At 30.4% G+C, this 21,455-nt stretch overlaps 1 protein-coding gene across 1 annotated transcript in view; it reads right to left on the bottom strand.

The window, feature by feature from the left end:
• The window catches only part of CSMD3 (CUB and Sushi multiple domains 3), a 1,016,080-nt gene that overhangs the window by 243,930 nt on the left and 750,695 nt on the right, over positions 1-21,455 (bottom strand). The window contains exon 28 of the mRNA XM_006916698.2: positions 4,918-5,109. Coding sequence (XP_006916760.1) covers positions 4,918-5,109 — 192 coding nt within the window. The remainder of the gene's footprint in view (positions 1-4,917; positions 5,110-21,455) is intronic.

Below are 21,455 nucleotides of genomic sequence, written 5' to 3'. Positions count from 1 at the left end.
GTGTATAGCATAGTGGTTAGACATTTATATAATTTATGAAGTGGCCCCTCTGATTGGTCTTAGTATCTACCTGGCACTATTCATGGTTATTATATTATTGACTATACTCCCTATGCTGTACTTCATATGCCCATGATTATTTGGTAACTACCAATTTGTACTTCTTAATCCCTTCACCTTTTTCACCCAGCCCCCAACTTCCCTTTCATCTGGCAACCATCTATTTGTTCTCTGTATCTATGAGTCTGTTTCTATTTTGTTTATTTTGTTCTTTAGATTTCACATACAAGTGAAATCACATGGTATTTGTCTTTCTCTGACTAACTTATTTCACTTAAGAGATGCTTGTAGATCTTAAGGTCACATTGTTCTCCCTATCATAGTTATCCTTGTCCCTTGCCCTCAACTTGCAATAATGTTTTAAATAAAGGTCTCTATTTCATATTTTTTATTTTACAACTAAGTCTTTTGAAAAGGAAGTCTAATCTCATTGTTTCTTCATCTATGTGCTGTATTTACCTATAGGCTGACCAATATGATTAGCAAAGCAGGTCACTACTGGGCAAATAGTTTCTTATATTATACTTCAAAAAAAAGCACCAAAGTATTCATCCTGAGAAAACTTATTTTTTGTAAAATTATATTTAGAGACAATAATCTTTTTGTTGCTTAGGGATCTAGATGTTTGTATCTGGTCTTTTTCAACTTTCATTTTCTCTCCAGCCATTGTTATCTCCCTCAGCCTTCTTGCTCCCAACACAAAGGCATCTAACCTCACCCTGAAGTGACTTGTATTGATTAATAGAGACTTTTCTGCCTTTATCTTTCTCTTCATATCTAGTCATTCTTAATTGTTGATTTTCACCTTAAATTCACTCTGTTTTTATGTATCTGGTCTTTTTCAACTTTCATTTTCTCTCCAGCCATTGTTATCTCCCTCAGCCTTCTTGCTCCCAACACAAAGGCATCTAACCTCACCCTGAAGTGACTTGTATTGACTAATAGAGACTTTTCTGCCTTTATCTTTCTCTTCATATCTAGTCATTCTTAATTGTTGATTTTCACCTTAAATTCACTCTCTTTGTTTTTGGAACTCCATTTCTAATTTTCTTTTAATATCTTTGTTCAAATTTTTATTGCCAAGCACTTATTCTTTGCACTTCATTTTACATTTCTGGTATCCTCCTGAGTTACTTACCTAGTTGTCTCTAATTTCCATTCTATTACATTCTTCCTTGTTGACCATATCTATTTTTTTTTTACTTTATCTTCCATTTATACACTGATGACTTCTTTTTCCTACCCTCTCCATCAGATTTCTCTGCTTAATTCTAAATCATATGCCCAAATGCTTACTAGTTATCTCTACCATGTAGCCTATAGTACATCAAACACAGATTGTCCAATATATCCAAATCTCAACTTAATTTTTCTTTTTCTTTTCATCCATATTTTCAAGCTAGTGGCGAAAGATTCTTCCTTTTTCTTCACTGCATACTTGTATTCAATCCATCAACAAGCTATCTCACAGATCCTCGTAGATATTTTCTTTCACCCATCTCTTTTTTTCTTCACCTACTATCATATTTCTAGATCTGACTTTTATGTCTCCAGAATTATTGCAATGTCTTTTTGTTTCCCATGCCTCTAGTTTCCTCTAATTCATCCCTCCCTTAGTAAAAACCTCTAATCACACTACGCCCATGCATAAAATTCTGCAGTTGTTTCACATTGTCTAAAAGATAATGATCTAATTCTAGAACAGATTTCATAACCTGACCCCTGAAACCTTTCGAATTGATTCAATCGCCACTCTAAACACACAGCTTACATGTGAATACCATCAACTGCTTATAGTTCCTGGTACTTCCATGCTTTTGCCTATGCTTTCCCTGAAATGTTTTTTTTCCCTTTTACAATTATATAACTCTTATGTTTAAAGATTCATTTTGGTTCCAGGAAGTTTTCCTGAAAATTTCCAGCTGGGATCTGTTGAAACTCTCTCCAAACTACTCTGGTAGCCATAGCAACTTCTGCCTATCTTTATTATTTCTCTTACCATATTTTACTTAAAATTCCATTTGGGTGTCTGCATTCATCACTAATCTATAAGATAATGATATTATCTGACATTTGTATATCTCAAACACTCAGTGAGTAAAAAAAAAAATTCTCCTTGCATTAATATACTAAACTTTAAATTCCATTTGGAAAATACATATTTATTTCATGCATCTAATCATAAAGCATTCAGATTAAGATTCTCTTTAAATCAAATTTATGAATTAAATATTCAGTTAGGTTCCATGGAATTCTGATACTAACAATTTGTCCTGAGTGCAGTTTCTTGTGAGGCAGTTATACAGGCAACTACAGATAACTCTTTTACAATTTTCTTAATTTTTTGCCCCAATTCAGTTTTATTTGTGTTTACCGTCTTTCTCAGCACCTACCCACACAAATGTCTTTGTAATTTACCTTCATATTGAGTACTGCTGCTTTCCCTCTGGCAAGGTCAAAGTAATCTCCACACTGTCAATTTTGTTAGAATGAAATCTATTATCTTTTAAAGATGGCGCCCTTCTGTTTGGGACTTGCCAGAAGGCTGACTACTTCTACATGCAAACAAAATGCTTTATGCTCCAGGGTCTGAGACACAGAGTTATGGAATTTCTCAAAAGTTCAGGGTTTAATCTTTGGCATAGTGTTTCCAATCATGGAGTTCTTTCTTATCAGTTTCAGAGGTCAAGCATTCTGCAGGCTTAGCAATTTTTCAGACATTTTATTTTTAGGTTATTTTCTTTCTCAGAGAAGCTCTAATGCATATCCTCTCCTCAAGCTATCTTTTCCTACCAAAAAAATACACAGCACTGTAAGCCATACAAAAATTTTCCGCAACTTGCTTGATTTAAGTATGATTTAGTGTTCACTTTTTCTTTTTTAGAATTAGGGCTTGCTAGCTATAGTTTTACCTACAAATAGAATTTTATAACAGCCTATTTCAAGACTCTTATTTTCTTTATGATTTATAATGTTGTATTTTCTAGAATTTCAGTATAAAGCTGTTAATATTTTAGGACTCTAAACATAAAAACATTTGACATAATATAGCTCTCTGGTAATTCTAATAAGCAACACCCTTTAACCATGTCTAAGGATCACAATAAAGCAAGAAGTTTTACAGCAAGTTTGTGGTGTCATGCCATTTCTTCTTTACAGATTCTCTTTACAAGATACTCAGTCAAATTCCAATTAACTGACATGTGGCATTTTAATTTAATAGGACTTTTTTGGTTAATTGAATAGTAAACAAACAAATGAAAACTTCATTGTTTTGGTCTTTTTTTCTTTGAAAATGTTTCCTAACAGTACTTTCTCCTTGCTTTTATGAGAAAACATATATTAATTAATGTTTGATGGTTTAGAATCTTGCAGTGGTTCATGAAGAGGTATAAACAGAAATAATACAGTGTCAAGGGAGATATAGCTGAATTTGAACTGACTCAAGCTATACCTTTATTTTGTATATTTTTTAAAACTCTCTTTAATCTGATTTTCCCTTGTTATCTGCCTCATTTTCCACATAAGCATAGAATTGTCAGTTTGTTCCTTGGCTGGTTCAAGCTTTTGGATCTGTTTTGTTCTGTGCATTAAGTGTTTTTAAAATGCCAACATATAAAGTACAGAAAATATAAAGTGAATATTCAGATTTATAGTTTCATTTCACCATAAAGTAGCTTCATAAGAGCAAGGAATTTCTCTATTATGTTTTACTGATAAATCCTCAATGTTCAGAACAATATCTAGGACACAGTGAATGACTAGTAAATTTGAGTTTGTAACTCACATAAAAAGTTACAAAATGGGGCAAAATAAATATAAATGAGTCCTTGAGTTTGTTCATTTCTAACTGATGTACAAAAACACTCTTTTCTTATTACTGTAAAACAATTATTTCAAATGCATTTATGTGTTGGAGATATGTAAATAAAACTGATGCTTTCTCTCCTAAATGTGCTAAATTCGCTTGTGCTGAATATTATAATACAATGGTCAACAAGTAATGGAATCTTCTCTCAAGTTACAATGTAATAAGAAAGAAAATATTTAAAGAAATACATTTTAAGTAGAGTACACACTTTGATCAAAATATTATAAATTCAAAATGATGCCAATTCTAAAACACTTAAGCTAAAAGGTTTGAGACTGAACTTGTTTAATGTAAAAAAATAATAATAATAATGAGATTTTTTTAAAAAGGATTATATAGCAAGTATTCTCCAAAGGTGGTACATCTTCTCTTTTTCAGGCCTAGGAAAGAAGTAATATGTACCTTAATTCCTAGTCTAATTTAGGGATCAAGAACAGGGCATGGAGACTAAAAGTAGACAGTTGAAAGTATGAACCTAACTGCTGCAAATCCTTAGATCATCAAAATAAAAACTTATATTCTTTTAGAATATATGAATTGAATGAAAAGTCAAAGATTTAAAACTCAAATATAAGTTCTGATAAAATTCTTTCTCAGAAGTAACCATTGTAGAGGCGAGATCAATACGACCCATTTAAAAAGTGGAGTCTGAATCCACACTTTATTAAAAGCAGTGAACAACTCCATTTATATAGTAGATAGGAAAGATCAGGATTTTTTAGGAGCTTTGATTCTTAACTTTTTTTTTTTTTTTTAAGGATCTTAGAATCATTGGGAATCTAATGAAATTATGGACCCTCTCCCTCGGGGTGAAATAATAATCATTTCAATTTTTTTACAGTTTTTGAATGTTCATAGACCTCTGAAATCATAGACTCTCATATAAAACCTATTCTAGAATATTGTTCTTAATTAATGATACCAATGACCATTTTTAAACATTTTTTTCTACTTGTATAAAGTTTTAATTGTTCTTTAATTCATACCTATACAGACTGGTGGGCTGGGCTGCCAGAAGTACCGATTTTCTACCTGAATGCAGGTTATTCTTTCCTCTCCTTGAAGCTCATAACCTGGATCACACTGAAAAACAACAGTGTCTCCAGGTTCTCGTCCATCCCCATTTCGAGTTCCATTCATGGGAACACCTGGGTCACGGCATGCAGTGGCAACAGAACCTATTAAAAGGTAGAAACAAGCCTTTAGTTTTGATGGTACCAAAAGCAATTTTGAAGTTCCAGATCTTACAGTTTAGAATCTTCCATATACTGATGTGCTTTCAGAAAATTAACTTTAAAAATTCTTGAGCAATTTTTAAATGTCTGCATAATAAATACTTTAACATTTTTTTGTTAAATAATTTGTGCGCTAATTTATTTCAAGAGGGGGTATGGTATTTCAGTAACCAAATACTAGATTTACTCAAAATTATCAGATGCTCTGTGAAAGATACTGTGAAGAGGATAAAAAAGAAAGCTGCAGACTAGGAGAACATGTCTGCATGGCATATATAACACAAAGGACTAGTATCTTGAACTCTTAAAACTCAGCTGTGAAAGAAGAAAAAGAAAAAATATTAAAATATAAACAAAAAAATATTTCAATAGAGAAGATACCAGATGGCATGTAAAAAGATATTCAACATCATTAGCCATTAGGGAAATGCAAATTAAAACCACAATGAGATATCACCTCATACCTATCAGGTCAGCTAAGATAAAAAATATATCATCAAATGCTGACAAGATTCTGGAGAAAACTGAATTACTCATACATTGCTGGTGGGAATGTAAAATAGTACTGCCACTCTGGAAAGAAGTATGACAGTTTCTTGCAAAACTAAACATGTGTTTACCATACGACCCAAATACTGCACTCTTGCTCATTTACCCCAGAGAAATAAAAACTATGTTCACATAAATACCTGAACACAAATGCTCATAGTAGCTTTATTTGTAATATTTGGAAACTAGGAACAACCCAAATGCCTTTCAAATGGTGAATAACTAAACATTAAAAAAAAAAAAATGATGATACATGACAACTTGGATGAACCTGAAAGAAATTACGCTGAGTAAAAAAAAAAAAAAAATACAATTTCAAAAGGTTGGACTTTATCTGTGAAACATTCTTGAAATGACAAACTTATGAGGTTGAAAAACAGATTAGTGGTTATCAGAGGTTGTAGGGGGAAGGGATGGAAGGAGGTGACTATGGCTACAAAAGAGTAACATGGGGGATCCTTGTGATGGAATTGTACTATATCTTGACTGCAGTGGTGGTGGTCATACAAAACTACAGAGATAAATAAACACTCAAATGAGTATACATAAAGCTTGTAAAATCTGAATAAGATCAGTGGATTGTATTGATGTCTATTTTCTGGTTGTGATATGTTATAGTTATGCAAGAAGTTATCATTGAGGAAAACTGGGTGAAGAGTATATAGACTCTGTCTTTATTATTTCTTACAATTGTATCTAAATCTAAAATTATTTAAAAACAAAAAGTTAAAAAATATCATCAGAGGAGAATAGTATGAGAGTTAAGGAAAGTAACCATTCTTCTATGCATAGTATATGGCACATTTAATAATAGTTAACTTGAATAATTCAGGTTAATGAAATAAAATATTACTTTGAATTATCACAAAAATAGATTTATCCTAAAGCATATGCCGATTAGATATCAAGACAAAGAAGCTATTAAATATCCATTTAAGCTGTTATTAAACTATATTTATAAATGTAGGATTCAGCACTTGTACACATTATTTTTTAAATTGTATATTACAATAATGACACAAATTGCAGGATTACAGACACATAATTGATATTCACCCTTTCATTCATTTACTAACTTAATATATTCCAGGCATTGTGCTAGGTTGTAGGAATATAAAGAAGAAACGAACAGACACTAGTAGAACTTAACAGACATCAAATTGTTTTGTATAATGGTAGTACTGATTAACAGATTGAATTATTTACATCCTTAGTAGGTAGGTAGGATATTGTAGGTAGGTAGATATATAGATGATAAATAGGTAATGAGAGAGAGAGAGAGATTAATCAATGAATTAATCAATCTCTTAATCCATCCAGCAAATTTGTTCTAGCTCATCTATCTAATACACATAACAACAAAGAAACCAGAGAATCTACACATAATATCATAATATTCTGACTATCAAGGTTATGTGACAATAAAGAGGACCATATCAATTTAAAAACTTAGAAAAAATGAATATTGGTGGTATGTATAAATAAGCTATCACTATACAAAAGCAGTAACAATAACAAAATCCGATCACATATATGATATATAGAGATACACATATACATACGTACATATTTTACTTACATTTTGAAAGTGTAAAAATGTTTATTTTTTCAAAGGGTTTATTTTTAAAGGGTTACATTTTTAAAAGGATTAAAAATGTGGACTGCAAACATCATCTTACCAATCATTTAAATAAAACAAAATTTATGTATCATTATATATATATAATCAGAAGTCTTATAGTTTTGCTTCATTTTACTGATAAACTAGTGTTTCTAAGCAACGGACTGGGATAGGGACTTTACATGTGTAGTTCCTTTAATTCTCTTAATAATCCTATGAGTCAAGTGTCATTACTAATCTTATTTTACAGGTGAAAAAACTAGATTTAGGAAGATTAACCTGTCCAATATTACAAAAACTAAAGAGTATAGAACCAATATCTGAAACTAAGTCTGCCTGATTTCAGAACCCAGATTCTTAAATATTACACTAGACTGTTTTTTCCCACCTGTGACTGTCCCAGAAATGCAATTTCTCTCCTCTGTTAAGTAAAATAAGACAATAAAGCCCATTAAGAAATTATTAAAAAGCTAGAGATTATATCCATAAATAGAAAGCCATAGCTGGCATAAATCTGAATCCACCTTAAAAACTATTTAGAACAACTTTCATATGAGTAATATATTTTTGAGAGAGTTCTTTTTAATTGTTAAGAAAATAAAAATCTAAGTCATTCTGGAGAATATCAAGGGAAGTGAGGTAAGAACTCGATTCCAATTTCCAAGTGATTTTGTTCCATAATACTCATCTTTGTTCCTTTCAGAGCATCTATTACGCATCACAGGATCTGGGCAATTAGAATCTTCCAATATTGATAAAGACTTTTTGTAAAATGTTTTTGTGATAAACTCAGTTATTAAGTTTTCCTTGAAGTGCTCTGGGATGGTTTCCACCAAAACTAAAACTGATCTATAGATTCGTTTATCGATTTATAAGTGGAGAGTGATGTTCTTTCTAGATTTACATTTAAGATGTTTTTGTTAGAAAGATGTAACATAAATGTAAGACATGCTATAGCTTTTAAATTGAAAAAACAGCAACAGCATAAAAGACTATGAGAAAACTTCATTTTGGGGGAGGTAGGAGGGCCTTCCAACGTGCTGGGCTCTGTGTCCCCAAAGAGCTTGAAGCTTAAGAATAACATTCTCAAAAGTAAAAATGTACAAAAACATGGAAATTAAAGCAGTCAGTATAATTGTGTCTTGGCTGAATTTGAGGGGAAAAACATGTTTTTGCTCTCTTGTCAGATTTACTGTGTGGAACCAAGTAGCTAAAATAAGCTAATGTATAATATGTGAAATGACAGGTAATACACGTGAAAATATGCATTTGCCTTTGGGTCTGAAGAAAAGAGAGGTGGTAAACCCCTATTGCTCCTTTTCACTTAATTAATAAACAAATTAGGAGTAAGATTTTAAAGCACAATAAAGAATGATGGGGTTTAATGAAAGACCAAAGAAGTATTTTCCTCTTGCAATTACTTGAGTTCTAAAAGCAATTAGTTAAATATACACAGGAACAATTACTTGGTGTGAATACTATTGCCTTACTTTCTTTTCTTATTGAAAGATTGATCTCCATAATGGTTATACTCTGTGTTTGAGGGGAGACAAAATTATAATAATTTTAGCATTAATTATTCTTGTTTTTATATCAAATAGAAACTGTAGCCATTGAAGAAAACCTTTTAAACAGCCATGCTATATCTCCTTGGGAATTAGAAGTAAAACAATTGCACCTGATTGGGATGATTAAAAAAGCAATTATATAATGTTAGGATTTAATAAAGTATTAGTCACATCTGTAAAAATAAAGTAATAATTTTATTTATTTTTCACTTTTGTGGAACATACAATTCTCAAAAAATATAATTCTTATTTACATTTTATTTTTCTTGCTATATATGTTTTAAAGTAGCGATTTAATCCTCTGTTCTCTCCTGTTCTGGAATAAGGTAGGATTTTTCTATAAAAATACTTTTTTTATAATTAATCATTTTAACTTATCAACAATTTTAATCATGTAATAATAAAAAGTACATGTCATAAAATAACATATTTATCATCAATGTGTTAACATGGGTACTTTTTATTTATTTTCTTAATTTCTTTAGTTTAAATTGCTTTAAATTTGATGAAATGAATATCTATATTCTACCAGGTTTAAGTCCGCCATTCATTCTTGATTTTTTCTAACATGTAAATATGTAAAATAAGCAGATATTCCAACAAAGATAAAGTGTCTTAACCCTGTAATAATAACATGAAAAGAATATTCTGGAAAATGAGTATAATAGATTTATATGCTATAACCTCCAAATATAGCCTGGATTTAACTTACAAAACTTTATGAAGTTGACAATCAACAATGACTTCCCTTTTTCCTTTTCTTCCCCTCAAAAGAACTGGCCATTTATATTTTGATTAATCTAGAATAGGAATTATCAAGTCCCTTACACAGCTGTAGCTTGTATTACTTATACCGGCTGATTATTCAGTAGAAATCTTAATAGAGGGAAAAAGTATATGTAATAGAAGAGTATGTAAATAGCTAATATTGTTAATATATGATATTTATTGGGCATTTAACTATCAGAAAAAAACACTGTACTATGAGACCTCATTTGATTCACAAAAAGTTGGGGTACTATTATTATTCATAGTTTTACTACGAGAAAACTGAGGCTTTAAACAGAGAGCAGTTAAAGTGGGAATGAAGACATGAGATCATATCCAAGGGACATATTTAAGTTAAAGTGATAGATATTTTGTAATAAAAAGTGCTTAAAGTGTGGCCAAATAAATTTAAATGATTTGATTACTTAAACTCAATAATGTAAAACTCAAAGGATAGGATTAAATTGAAATTTCTAAAATATGCTATTAATCTTTAAATGTCATTTTAAAATCAAGAGCAACTATCATTCTGATTAGATTAGTTCAAAGACCTATACATTTACAACATTTAACTTTAATTTTTACTAAAAAAAAAAAAAAAAAGATACACAGATAGCAATAGTATAGTCTTATCCACAGGATTCCATTGATATATATTGTGTCAAACTGAATAAAGTCTATGTGTCTAAGAAAGAGATATAGTTGTTCAACATGAAGGGCAGTTACTTTAGAATATCTACCAATAATTATAAAAACCATGATTATCGTCTCTAAGGAGAGTATATAGTATACAAAACACTTGTCTAGAGGCTGCTTACACAACTAAGATTAAATACAAAATTCTTATGAAGTATTATTACCATCACCATTTTTGAATGGGTAAAATCAGCCTCAGGGTTGTTAAGTGCTTGCTCTCAGCAGAGCAGGGATCTGAACTCAAGAAATAGCAGGGCTCTTACCCACGACAGTACAGTATCTCATCACAAACCTATCCCATTACCAGCTAAAACAAAACAAAGTCATACCCTACTAATGAGACTTTGATAGTGCTTATTGTGAAAAAATTAACCAAAAAAAAAAATTAGACCTAGATTAAAATGAAAAAGCAGGAGATATTGAGCAGTTTATAACCCTTCATTACACAAAAAAATTTTCTTGCTGCTGATATTTCACCATAAAGGGAAACAAACAAGAGTGAAGGTTATTTTTGTAGGTATTACTAGAAATAGTAAAAATAAAATCAGAATTATATAGGCCAATGTTAGCCAGATATATGCCAAATGATATTCTTTAAGTAATTACAATACCAAGGACATTCCACTCCAATTGATTTTTCATTTTCCTTCTCTTTTTCCTGTCCTCTTTTCTTGTCTGATTTCTTTCCTTACAGTTCATTAAAACATAAGCAGTAAGATAAGCCTGCCATCATTTTACCACTACCAAATCTATCGCCCATTGGTGTCTGCACTCTTATTCCCTGCTTCCTCTCCTGCTGCACTGGAGAAGGCACTCTTGCTCTACATAAGGTCAACTCTAGTTTTTGCGCTGATGGTATTAAAACCTCTTTATTTCTCAGGGACTTCATTTGTAAGCATTTCTCCTTTCTTCAGAATCACCAGTTCCTCCTTCTGTATTGGGCCATTCCCAATATCATACAAATATGTTTTATATTTTCCATCTTAAATAAACAAACAGAACCCTCAGTAATACCTTCATTCTCTTCCAACTTTTTTTTTTTTTCCATTTCTCTCTTTTCTTTAATAGGAACCCTATTAAATGTCTCCCTGTCGGAGATATTTGCACAACTGTCTCCAGTTCCATCATCAGTCTTTCTTCTGATATATTTACTAAATTGCTCTAGTTAAATGTAGGCTGCCAAATCCAATGGTAAACTTTCTGTCTTCTTTTTTCAGAAACTTCTTAGCAACATTCATCACAACTGATCATTCCTTCCTCTTTAAGCACATTTTTTTCTTGGCCTACCAGTCATCAGACTCTGTTGGTTTTCTTTCTAGCTCATTTGCTGCCACTTTTCAGTATTTTTGCTGTCTCTACCTTTGTATAAAATAATTTTTTAAATATTTCAATTATAGTTGGCATACAATATATTAGTTTCAGATGTACAACATAGTGAGTAGACATTTATATAACTAAGTGATCACCCTAATAAATCTAATGCCCGACACCATAGTTATTATAATATTATTGACTATATTCCTTACACTAGACTTTATATCCCCATGACTATTTTATAACTACTAATTTGTACTTTTTTTTAATTTGTTTTATTTTTCAGTTAGAGTTGGCATACAATATTATATTAGTTGCAGGTGTACTAATTTGTAGTTCCTAATCCCTTCCACTTTTCCAACCCCCTTCTCTGACAACCATCAAAATGTTCTCTGTATGTATGAGTTTTTTCTGTTTGTTTTGTTTTTTAGATTCCACATGTAAGTGAAATCATATGGCATTTATGCTGAGTGGAGGAAGTCAGACAGATAAAGACAAATATTTCTATGTTTTTAACCTAATAACTAAGGGCTGGAGTATCTCAAAGATTAGTCCTAATGTTCTTGCTCCTTTCTACAATTTCTCCCTGGATAATGTTATCTTATCCCATGGTTTTAAATATTCTTTTTAGCATAATCCCTCTTAAATTTATATATTCACCCTTACCATCTCTTCTGAGTGCCAGACCATTGTGCTCAACAGTTTTCTTAACTTTACTCGGATATCACGTAGACCCCTCACCTTAACATGTTCAAAACACTTGCAAAATTATAAAATCTTTAATATTCTGATTTTTAGAAAGAAAACAAGATTGCAATCTCACTTGTGTATACAAACTTTTCCTATGCAGTTCATGCCAATAAAATTAAATAAATAAAATACAGTTACATTTTGAAAGCAAAAAATTCTCACTGCAAAATTACTTTTCATTTAATATGACATGTAGATACAAATACTTTTGTTAGAAATAAATTCACCATAAAAGCTAAAACTTGCCAACATGAGAAATCAATTGAGCATCAGCAAAAATATAAATCTGATAATTTTTATTTTTTGTTCCACTGATTTTATCTTGTATGGTAGCATTTACTTCTGACAAAATGAGTTTTTGTATGTGGTTATTATAATATGTTTGAAATAAATTTGTAATGACAAATTTTTGCTTTCAAAATGGAACATTTTCTATTCCACCAGAAATGACATATCCATAGTAATTTTTTCTTAATTGTTAACAATATTGGTGCATGACCCAGAAGGTGAAAAAAATAGACATGTAGAAGTAATATAATTTCATAACTACTTATTGTATACACTAGGAACAAGTTTACAAGATACATTGCTCTGATGCTAATTACATATAACTGCATCTCTCAGCATGCAATAAAAAAGAATTTACGCTTTAGTTGCGATAGCTTACATTAATGTTGCTTAGAATTTTTTTACAATGCCCTCAATCTTCACCAATACTATAAATCCACTGAAAGAGTTAATTACATTTATTGTTAAGTAACATGACTTTATCAAATCGAGCTTTTCTATAGAGTACAAATAAATTGTCTTAAAATGTAAAATAATAAAGACTCTTCCATAATTAAAAATAGCTCCTTAAATAAACATTTGTGAAATGAATGAATGAACAATACTATAATTAGTCATTGCAGTGTATACTGAAGATTTATCTACAATTCAATATTTTTTTGACACTAGTGAACATTTATTCCAAGTATGCAGTAACACGACACTTAGATTACATTTTAATTTGCTTTAATTTATCTGGACAACTTGAAGATGTTTTCAGAACAAAACAGTACTAAATAGTACAGAGTTTTCGCTACTGTTACAACTCACTGACATTGTAAATATTCTTCTAACTTCTAATTTTATATTTGTTTTCATCTAATTTAGGGTGTAATTTAATCAGAAATGTACACTTTACCTAATATAGATTTTACCATCCTAACTAGTGCTTGTACAGCTTTCAACTCAACTAGAGATGATAGCTGGAGTTATTTTTCAGAGATAATGCCTAAATTACCATTTTGGTAATCTTGGGCAAATTAACATTTCAGTTTTCTCATAACCTTACTTTGTATAAGAAATAATAAATATATTAAAATCACTCATTAAGTTCTTGTGGGTCTTTTCTGTTCAGAAAGTTGACTCTTTGATATAAATTTATTTATCTCAAGAACTTTCAAAAAAGAAAATTCTTCGATCTCTTACAGTTAAATAAATAATGTCATCAAAAGCAGGAGAGACTAGATTTTAGTCTCTACTTAGTAAGAAAAGGAGATTGATCAGTTTGTATAAATTCCCTGAATTTTAGCCACCTGATCTATAAAACTGGTATAGTAATATCTTACTTGCCTGATTTAGTATCAGATAAAATCTTAAAGTTCTAGTCTAACAACTATATTGAATAATTTTAAGAAAATGTAAATTCTGAAATGAATCTTTAAAGACCAGTAGATCTTCCTATTCACCTAATAGTTTTATATATTTTTTTGCAATATCAGGAGACTTCAAAAAGATCGTCATCCAAATTTGATATTCACAAGCCCTTACATTCCTCTTTTCCAGTTTTATTGCATTATGTTCTCGTACTGACTAAGAAATGACTCTATATTCTCCACTTCACTATACAGAAATCAAGTTGGGTAATGGGAATATTTAACCTGGAAGGAAATTCCATCCAGAGTCAAATCAATCAGAAAATATTTGAAATGCAGATGGTAACCTAGAGGTGGATTTCACCCTGGAGAATTTTGACTTTGACTGAGCCCTTGCTTTGTACGAGATCCATCAATTTTATAAAGAATGTTCGACAACATTATTAGGCCTATAGTCTCCCAGCTACTCAGTAATGTGGCTATCTTTAGAATTTCACTATGTTTCTAAGGATACACCTAATGACATGGCAAGTCAGGTTAAAGTAGATGGTAGCATGACAGAGTCATTCCCATCAACTCAGGAGGGAAACAAAGCTGCTTAATGCATGGGTAGCAAAAGAATCCTCAAAGTCAGTTTTGTCAAGTACTTCCAAATATATAGAAATCTCTTTCAAAACTACGTATTTATTCATTTGCTTTCCCAGATAATTGTTATGTACCCACAATAAGCCAGGTATTATGCTTCATAGTGGAGATGTATTTTAATAAGAGAAAATACTTCCCTACTTTTATTTATTATTGTTCCAATATGCAGACTCAGGTAGGAATAAAATCACTGATACGATTTTTGTGAAATCAAAAGGCACGTAAGGTTGAAGACTGTTAAAGTTACCTATTCAAGAAATTGATTTTATATCTAAAGGTTACAAAACATAATATACATAAAATATAATTTGAGATAGAATTCTAATATTTGGAGATCACAATAATGAGCCAAAGCAGAGAAAAACCACAATGTCAGTGTACTTTTAATTTAACATTAATTTTTCTTCTATTCAATCAGATTCATTTAACATTTACTAAGTACTAAGTACCAGCTGGAAGGCCACGTTTTAGGGATACAGATATCAAGAGGCTAACATCCTAACCTTCAAAAGAGCATTATCTAAGAGGGACAGATGTGTACATAGATTTAATTTAATAAAATGGGTATTAAAATCAGGTGATTTTTTGCCATTCAAACTGAAAAAAATTCTGGGAATAAAACAAGAAGGGAAGAATAATCTGAATTATGTAATTAACATGAATTGACTAACAAAATTGATAATACTGTATTGATGAACATTTCAAAGTAATCTATACAAAAACTATTTTAAAAATCAAATAATTTCTAAAGAAAATGCCATAGACCTGCATACAAAGAAACAAATTTTACATGAATTATCTAACCATTAAAAATAATGCAAGCAAAATAATAATTCATGGTACATATGCACATTCTTTAATTGATATCTTAGTCATATTTACTGTCTTTTTAGTCCATTTTTTCTAAAGAATTTTTTCAATGTAGTCTTTTATTAGCATTGTTAAAGGTGTTTTTAAGATATTTTAAATTGTTAGCATGTTCAACTGATGTCTCCCCAGAACATACTCTTTTTAATAGAAAAAGGTTTTACATTATAGATGATGAGGTATCTGGTAAATTTAGGTCTAATTTTTTAAGTGAAAGAAAATTTAAATTTGATTTTTTCAACAGCAATGTGTATATACCTCAGCTTAAATATTTTCACAAACTTGAATGTTTACTTCTTTTCAGAATATTTTTCTTTGACAAAAACTTTTATAATATAAAACTTGTCAAAGGTTGTTTTAAATTGTGATTTTTGAATATTTCACTCACAAGCTTATAATTGTATGAGATCTCAATTTTATTGCATTTAGTATAAAAATAAATTTAATCCTATTAAAAATAAGAATGTCATCAAAAGATCCTTCTTTCTCAGAAGTCATATTAAAGCACAATGATAGTTTCAAATTTCCATTTTGTACAGTGTTTGAGCTTTTATACTTCTGTACAGATAACACATTAATGTCTTTCTGTTTCCAAACTTTGTTTTCAGTAATTGCAGTTCACCAAAATTTTCAAAAGCTGAAGATCTTTAGCATTCCAGTAACTGAATATTTTAATCAAAGACTTTCAACTGATTTTAATGAAAATTAACCAGATTTAAAAGTTTTATGTTCAAAAAATTTTAACACCATGGTAGGTCATTTTGGTTGATTTTGCAAAAGAATGCTTCAGAGTAAGAAACTTTTCTAAGTCTGAATGACAAAGAGGATCAAAAAGAGAAAATAATACTGACATACTACATTTTATTTATTCATTTTTTAAATCAGTATTACTCTGTCAAACACAAAATGTAATTTAATAATATCACTGTATATAAAATATTTGTAAATTTTAACAATGTTTTATTGTGGTGGATAGATTTTGCTTGGTCACAGTTATGAATTATTAGTGCACCACAAACAAATATCAGTGCATTTTTATTTCTTAATTTTAGAAAAGCTTTGTTTTTATCATGAGGTTCTGTGTCACCAAAATTTATATGTGTTTTATGATCACAAAACAAATAAATTTATATTTAATATTAAAATTTTAATGTGACATTTGTCTAATTTTTAAAAGATTTAAAAGGGTGAAAAAGGTGAAGGGATTAAGAAGTACACATTGGCAGTTATTAAAAAAGTCACGAGGATGTAAAGTACACCATACAGAATACAGTCAATAATATTGTAATAATTATATATGGTGTCAGATGGGTACTAGGCTTATCAAGTTGATAACTTTGTAAGTTATATAAATGTATAATCACTGTCTTGTACATCTAAAACTAATATAATCTTGAATACCAACTTCAATTGTAAAAAAAGGGAAAAAAGTCATATAGGCTCAAATGCCCAATTTGTTCTCAGGTTCCATATTTTTGTACATTATCCATACATATGTACACAGCTAAATTTGGTTATTCTCTCCTGTTAAAAAAATAAAGATTTAAAAGATAATTGTCTGCTGAAAGTTTTTTTTTTTTTAATGTATTTTGGTGTTAACATATATAGAAGTGAGATAAATGAAAACAATAGTCTGAAAGACAGAAGGGGAAATAGAAATATACTACTGTAAGTTTCTTATATCATATGAGAAGTGATAAAATGAGAGGAGAAAAAAATGATGATAGAAAAAGGAATAATAAACAGGTGGGTCCAATGGAAAATAAATAGTAATAAGTTAGACAAGTTCAACCATAGAAATAATTACTTTAAATATAAATGATCTAATAATTTAAAATACTATAATTAAAAGGCAAATAATTTTAGATTGTATAAAAAACCAAGGCTCAATCATCTGTTTTCTTCTACTAGAAAACTACTTTAACTGTAAAGACGTGATGAGTTAAATGTAATGGGTTAAAAGGTTGCTAAATGGTATACCATACAGAGAATAACCATAAGATATTTATATTAGACAAAGTAAACTTCAAGACAAGGAAAATAACCATGGAAAAAGGGAGATATTTTATAGGAATGAAAGAGTCAACTCACTAAGAAAATAGAGCACCTCAAAAATATGCACTTAAAAACAGCTCTTCAAAATAAAGCAAAAATATAATAGCACAGAAAAAATAAGACAAATCCACAACTGCAGTTATCCATTTCAACACTTCTCTTTCATTAGTTGATAAAAAAAAAGTAGACAGAAAACCAGTAATGATATAAAACATTTCAAGCAGGGCACTATCAACCAACTGTATTTAATTGATATGTATAAAACACTCTACCTAATAATGAATGGTAAGTGCACATTCCTCTCAAATGCACATAGTACCTTTAAAAAAACATACGCTGGACCATAAAACAAGTCTAAGTAAATTTAAAATTACTGAAATGTTAAAATTTCAACTGAATTTATAATATCAGGTGTTTCATCTTTGAAATAACTTTCAAAGATGATGCTTTGATTTCGTGAAATGGATGTAAATGAAACTTTTACTGGAATTAAAATATTTGAGGCAATTTATGTTACTGTTCTCCACTTAGGGCAATTAATGTGACTGATAAACAAATCTGACTCATTTAACTATTTGTGACATTATTCTGCTAAGGAAGCTGGCATATTTACATTCTTCATACATATGCAGAAGATAATTTAGAATATAAGATACTAAAATTAGCAGTTTTCATGTGCTCTAAATGAAAAGTCATGCTTTTTAAACAGATTCTGTCTTAACAAGACCACCGTGGTCCCCACATATGTTAATATATGTCATGCCATATATCTGTGCAGAAAGATACATAGGCACATTTCATCATCAGTTTCATTTTAAATTTTTTTTTTCAATTACAGTTGCATTCAATATTATATTCATTTCAGTTGCACAGCACAGTGGTTAGACATTTATATAACTTAACAAGTGATCCCCCTGATAAGCCTCGCACCCACCTAAAAACCACGTATAGTTATTACAATACTATTGACTATATTCCCTAATCTGTACTTTACAGCCCCATGACTATTTTGTAACTGCCAATTTGTACTTCTTAATCCCTTCACCTTTTTCACCCAGCCCTCCAACCCATGACCCATCTGGTAACCATCAGTTTGTTCTCTGTATCTATGAGTTTGTTTCTATTTTCTTTATTCATTTGTTTTTTTAGTGTCCACATATAAGTGAAATCATACGGTATTTGCCTTTTTCTGTCTGACTTATTTCACTTAGCACAGTACCCTCTACTGTGCTAAGTAGAGGGTACTGTACCCTCTACGTCCATCCATGCCACGAATGGTAAAATTTTATTCTTTTCTATGGCTGAGTAATATTCCATTATATATGTGTATCACATCTCATTTATCCATTCATTTTTTGATTGGAGCATTTAATCCATTTACATTTAAAGTAATTTTTGATAGGTATGTAATTACTACCATTTTATTGTTTTCTGATTATTTCTGTAGTTCTTTTCTGTTCTTTATTCTCTTTCTCTCTACTTTTATATGTTGATTACTTTCTGTAGTGTTGTGTTTGGATTCTTTTCTCTTTATTTTTTGTATATCTCTTGTAGATTTTTGGTTTGTGGTTACTATGTGCTTCATATATACCAAGCTATATTTTTAGCAGTCTATTTTAAGTCGATTGATGGTCGCTTAAGTTCAAATACATTCTTAAATCATTACCATTTTTACCCACTCCCTCCATGTTTGTTTGTGTCATTATTTTTTTACTTCTTTTATGCATATGTATTTATTGTATATCCCTTACTTTACTGTTTTAATTACACATGCTCTCCCTACTTGTACCTTTTAACTTTTATACTAGCTTTAGTGTTATCTGGGCCACTGCTTTTTTAATATGTTTGCCTTTGTCAGTGAGAATTTTTTTCTTTGAGATGTTTTCTTATTTGTATTTTGTTTTATTTTTCTTCTTCTTAAAGACCTTTTAACATTTCTGTAATCCTGGTTTGATGGTGATGAATTCCTTCAGCTTTTTCTCATCTGGGAAGCTCTTTCTCTCTCTTCCAAGATAAAGCTGAGTATGCGGCAAATTTTTAATGAGATGTTATTGGGTTTTTTGGATGATAAGTACACAGATAGTATGAGTAATTTATACATGATTTTTATGATGTAAGTACTAAATTCTAAAACCATGTAGTTAATCCAAACAGCTATTCCAAAAATTTATCATCTTAAAATTTGTAGGCAATTTCTTCATAAAACTAGAATATCAAATATTTATATTTTAAAATACTAATAAACTGTCTGTCTAATGTCCCAATATTCCTTATATTAATATCATACACATTACATTATCAATCAAAATATTATTTTTCATAGTAGATTAATAAGTTATTAAAAAAAAAAATCTAGCTGAATACTATCAGTGATGTTATGGTGCCGGGGATAAACCCAATACCAGAGAGCACTTTTACTTAGGAAATACTTTCGCTAAGAAGGTAAGTGCTTTAAAATAATCAAGACTTATTTAACATATCAGGTACTTTAAAAAGATGAAGATTAACTTAATACATCATCATGTCTTCAGTTCACCACTTAATTATGTTTCATGTTTTAGAATATAAAAGTGCCCCCTCCATAACCTACAAAATGTTAACATGATAAACAGGCATAAAGTCTCACTTAATGCAGTATTATATTAACTTTTTGGTTGCTCAGAAAAATAGCCAATCAGCACAATTTCTCCTCTAAATTTCTTTTACAACTTATCTAAATATGTTTTATTCAAAATGAATCATGTGGAACTCCCTTTTTAAAAAAAAATATGTTTCTGTAGGTATTAAAATACTTTGATTTACAAATAATAATAAAAATTTATTCTAGGTTCTTTCCTGCTATATTTTTGGGCTTAATTTAAACTTTTGCAAGGATAAGTTTGTCTGACATCCTTGTTGATCACTGTGTGGACTTTTCTTGACAACCCTCTTTAGCTGAACTGACCTTCTTGTTGGATATCTTGGGGGAATCAGCTTTATTAAGAAATAAAAATCTAGTATGTACTTTTTCATTAAACATGTGCTTTTAAAAATTCCACCGCTGCCATAAATGTTGCAAAATAATCTTAAAAATATTTCTATGATAAAATAGTTGTGACTTTGAACATTCGGACTATATTCTATAGTTCTATAGCACATCTGCTGCATCTCTATTTCCTCGTAAATTTCAAGAACACTATTTCCCATTAATTCTTCCAATTCATGGCTTGATAGCTTTATGTCATTTTCAAACCACAGCACGGACTATGAGACAACGTGCTGTTATACTAAATAGCTGGCAGGGCGACAGCGTCAAATGCTTCACCTACCACCATCCAAGATTGCAATGGGTTAGGTGTTCATATTATTATCTACAAACAACCTGTATGCTGCCCTTGGAAGGGAAGTGTGAATTACCTAGATTCTGGAAAAGATTGAGAATAAAGATGAGTTATCAGTTTTTGTTTTTCATGTTATAATTACTCTGAGCACTGAAAACATATCTTATACACTACTAGGTGAAATCAAATACAGAGTAGAGAGCTAATAAATATGCTTAGCTATTTTAACAGAACTATTAATAATGATATTTTGTTTTTGCCAAATGTCATACCAGTCAGGATGACAGGACAACAGGTACAAACCAGGACTGTCCAGGGCAAACCGGTACACATAGCTGCTCTAAGATAACATGCACATAGTACCAGAGCAGCACAGATGGGGAAGTGATAATTCTGCCTCGGAGTTCATCAGTACTACAAGTATTGTTTGACCTGGGCCTTGGGAAATAACTAAGAATTTATAGCTTTTGAATGTGGACACAAGTGTTCCAGGAAC

This window comes from Pteropus alecto, unplaced genomic scaffold (genome assembly GCF_000325575.1).
Source record: "Pteropus alecto unplaced genomic scaffold, ASM32557v1 scaffold164, whole genome shotgun sequence".
Classification (NCBI taxonomy): Eukaryota; Metazoa; Chordata; class Mammalia; order Chiroptera; family Pteropodidae; genus Pteropus; species Pteropus alecto.
Note: the sequence above shows the minus strand (reverse complement) of the source record. Positions and strands in the feature narration are given on the sequence as shown.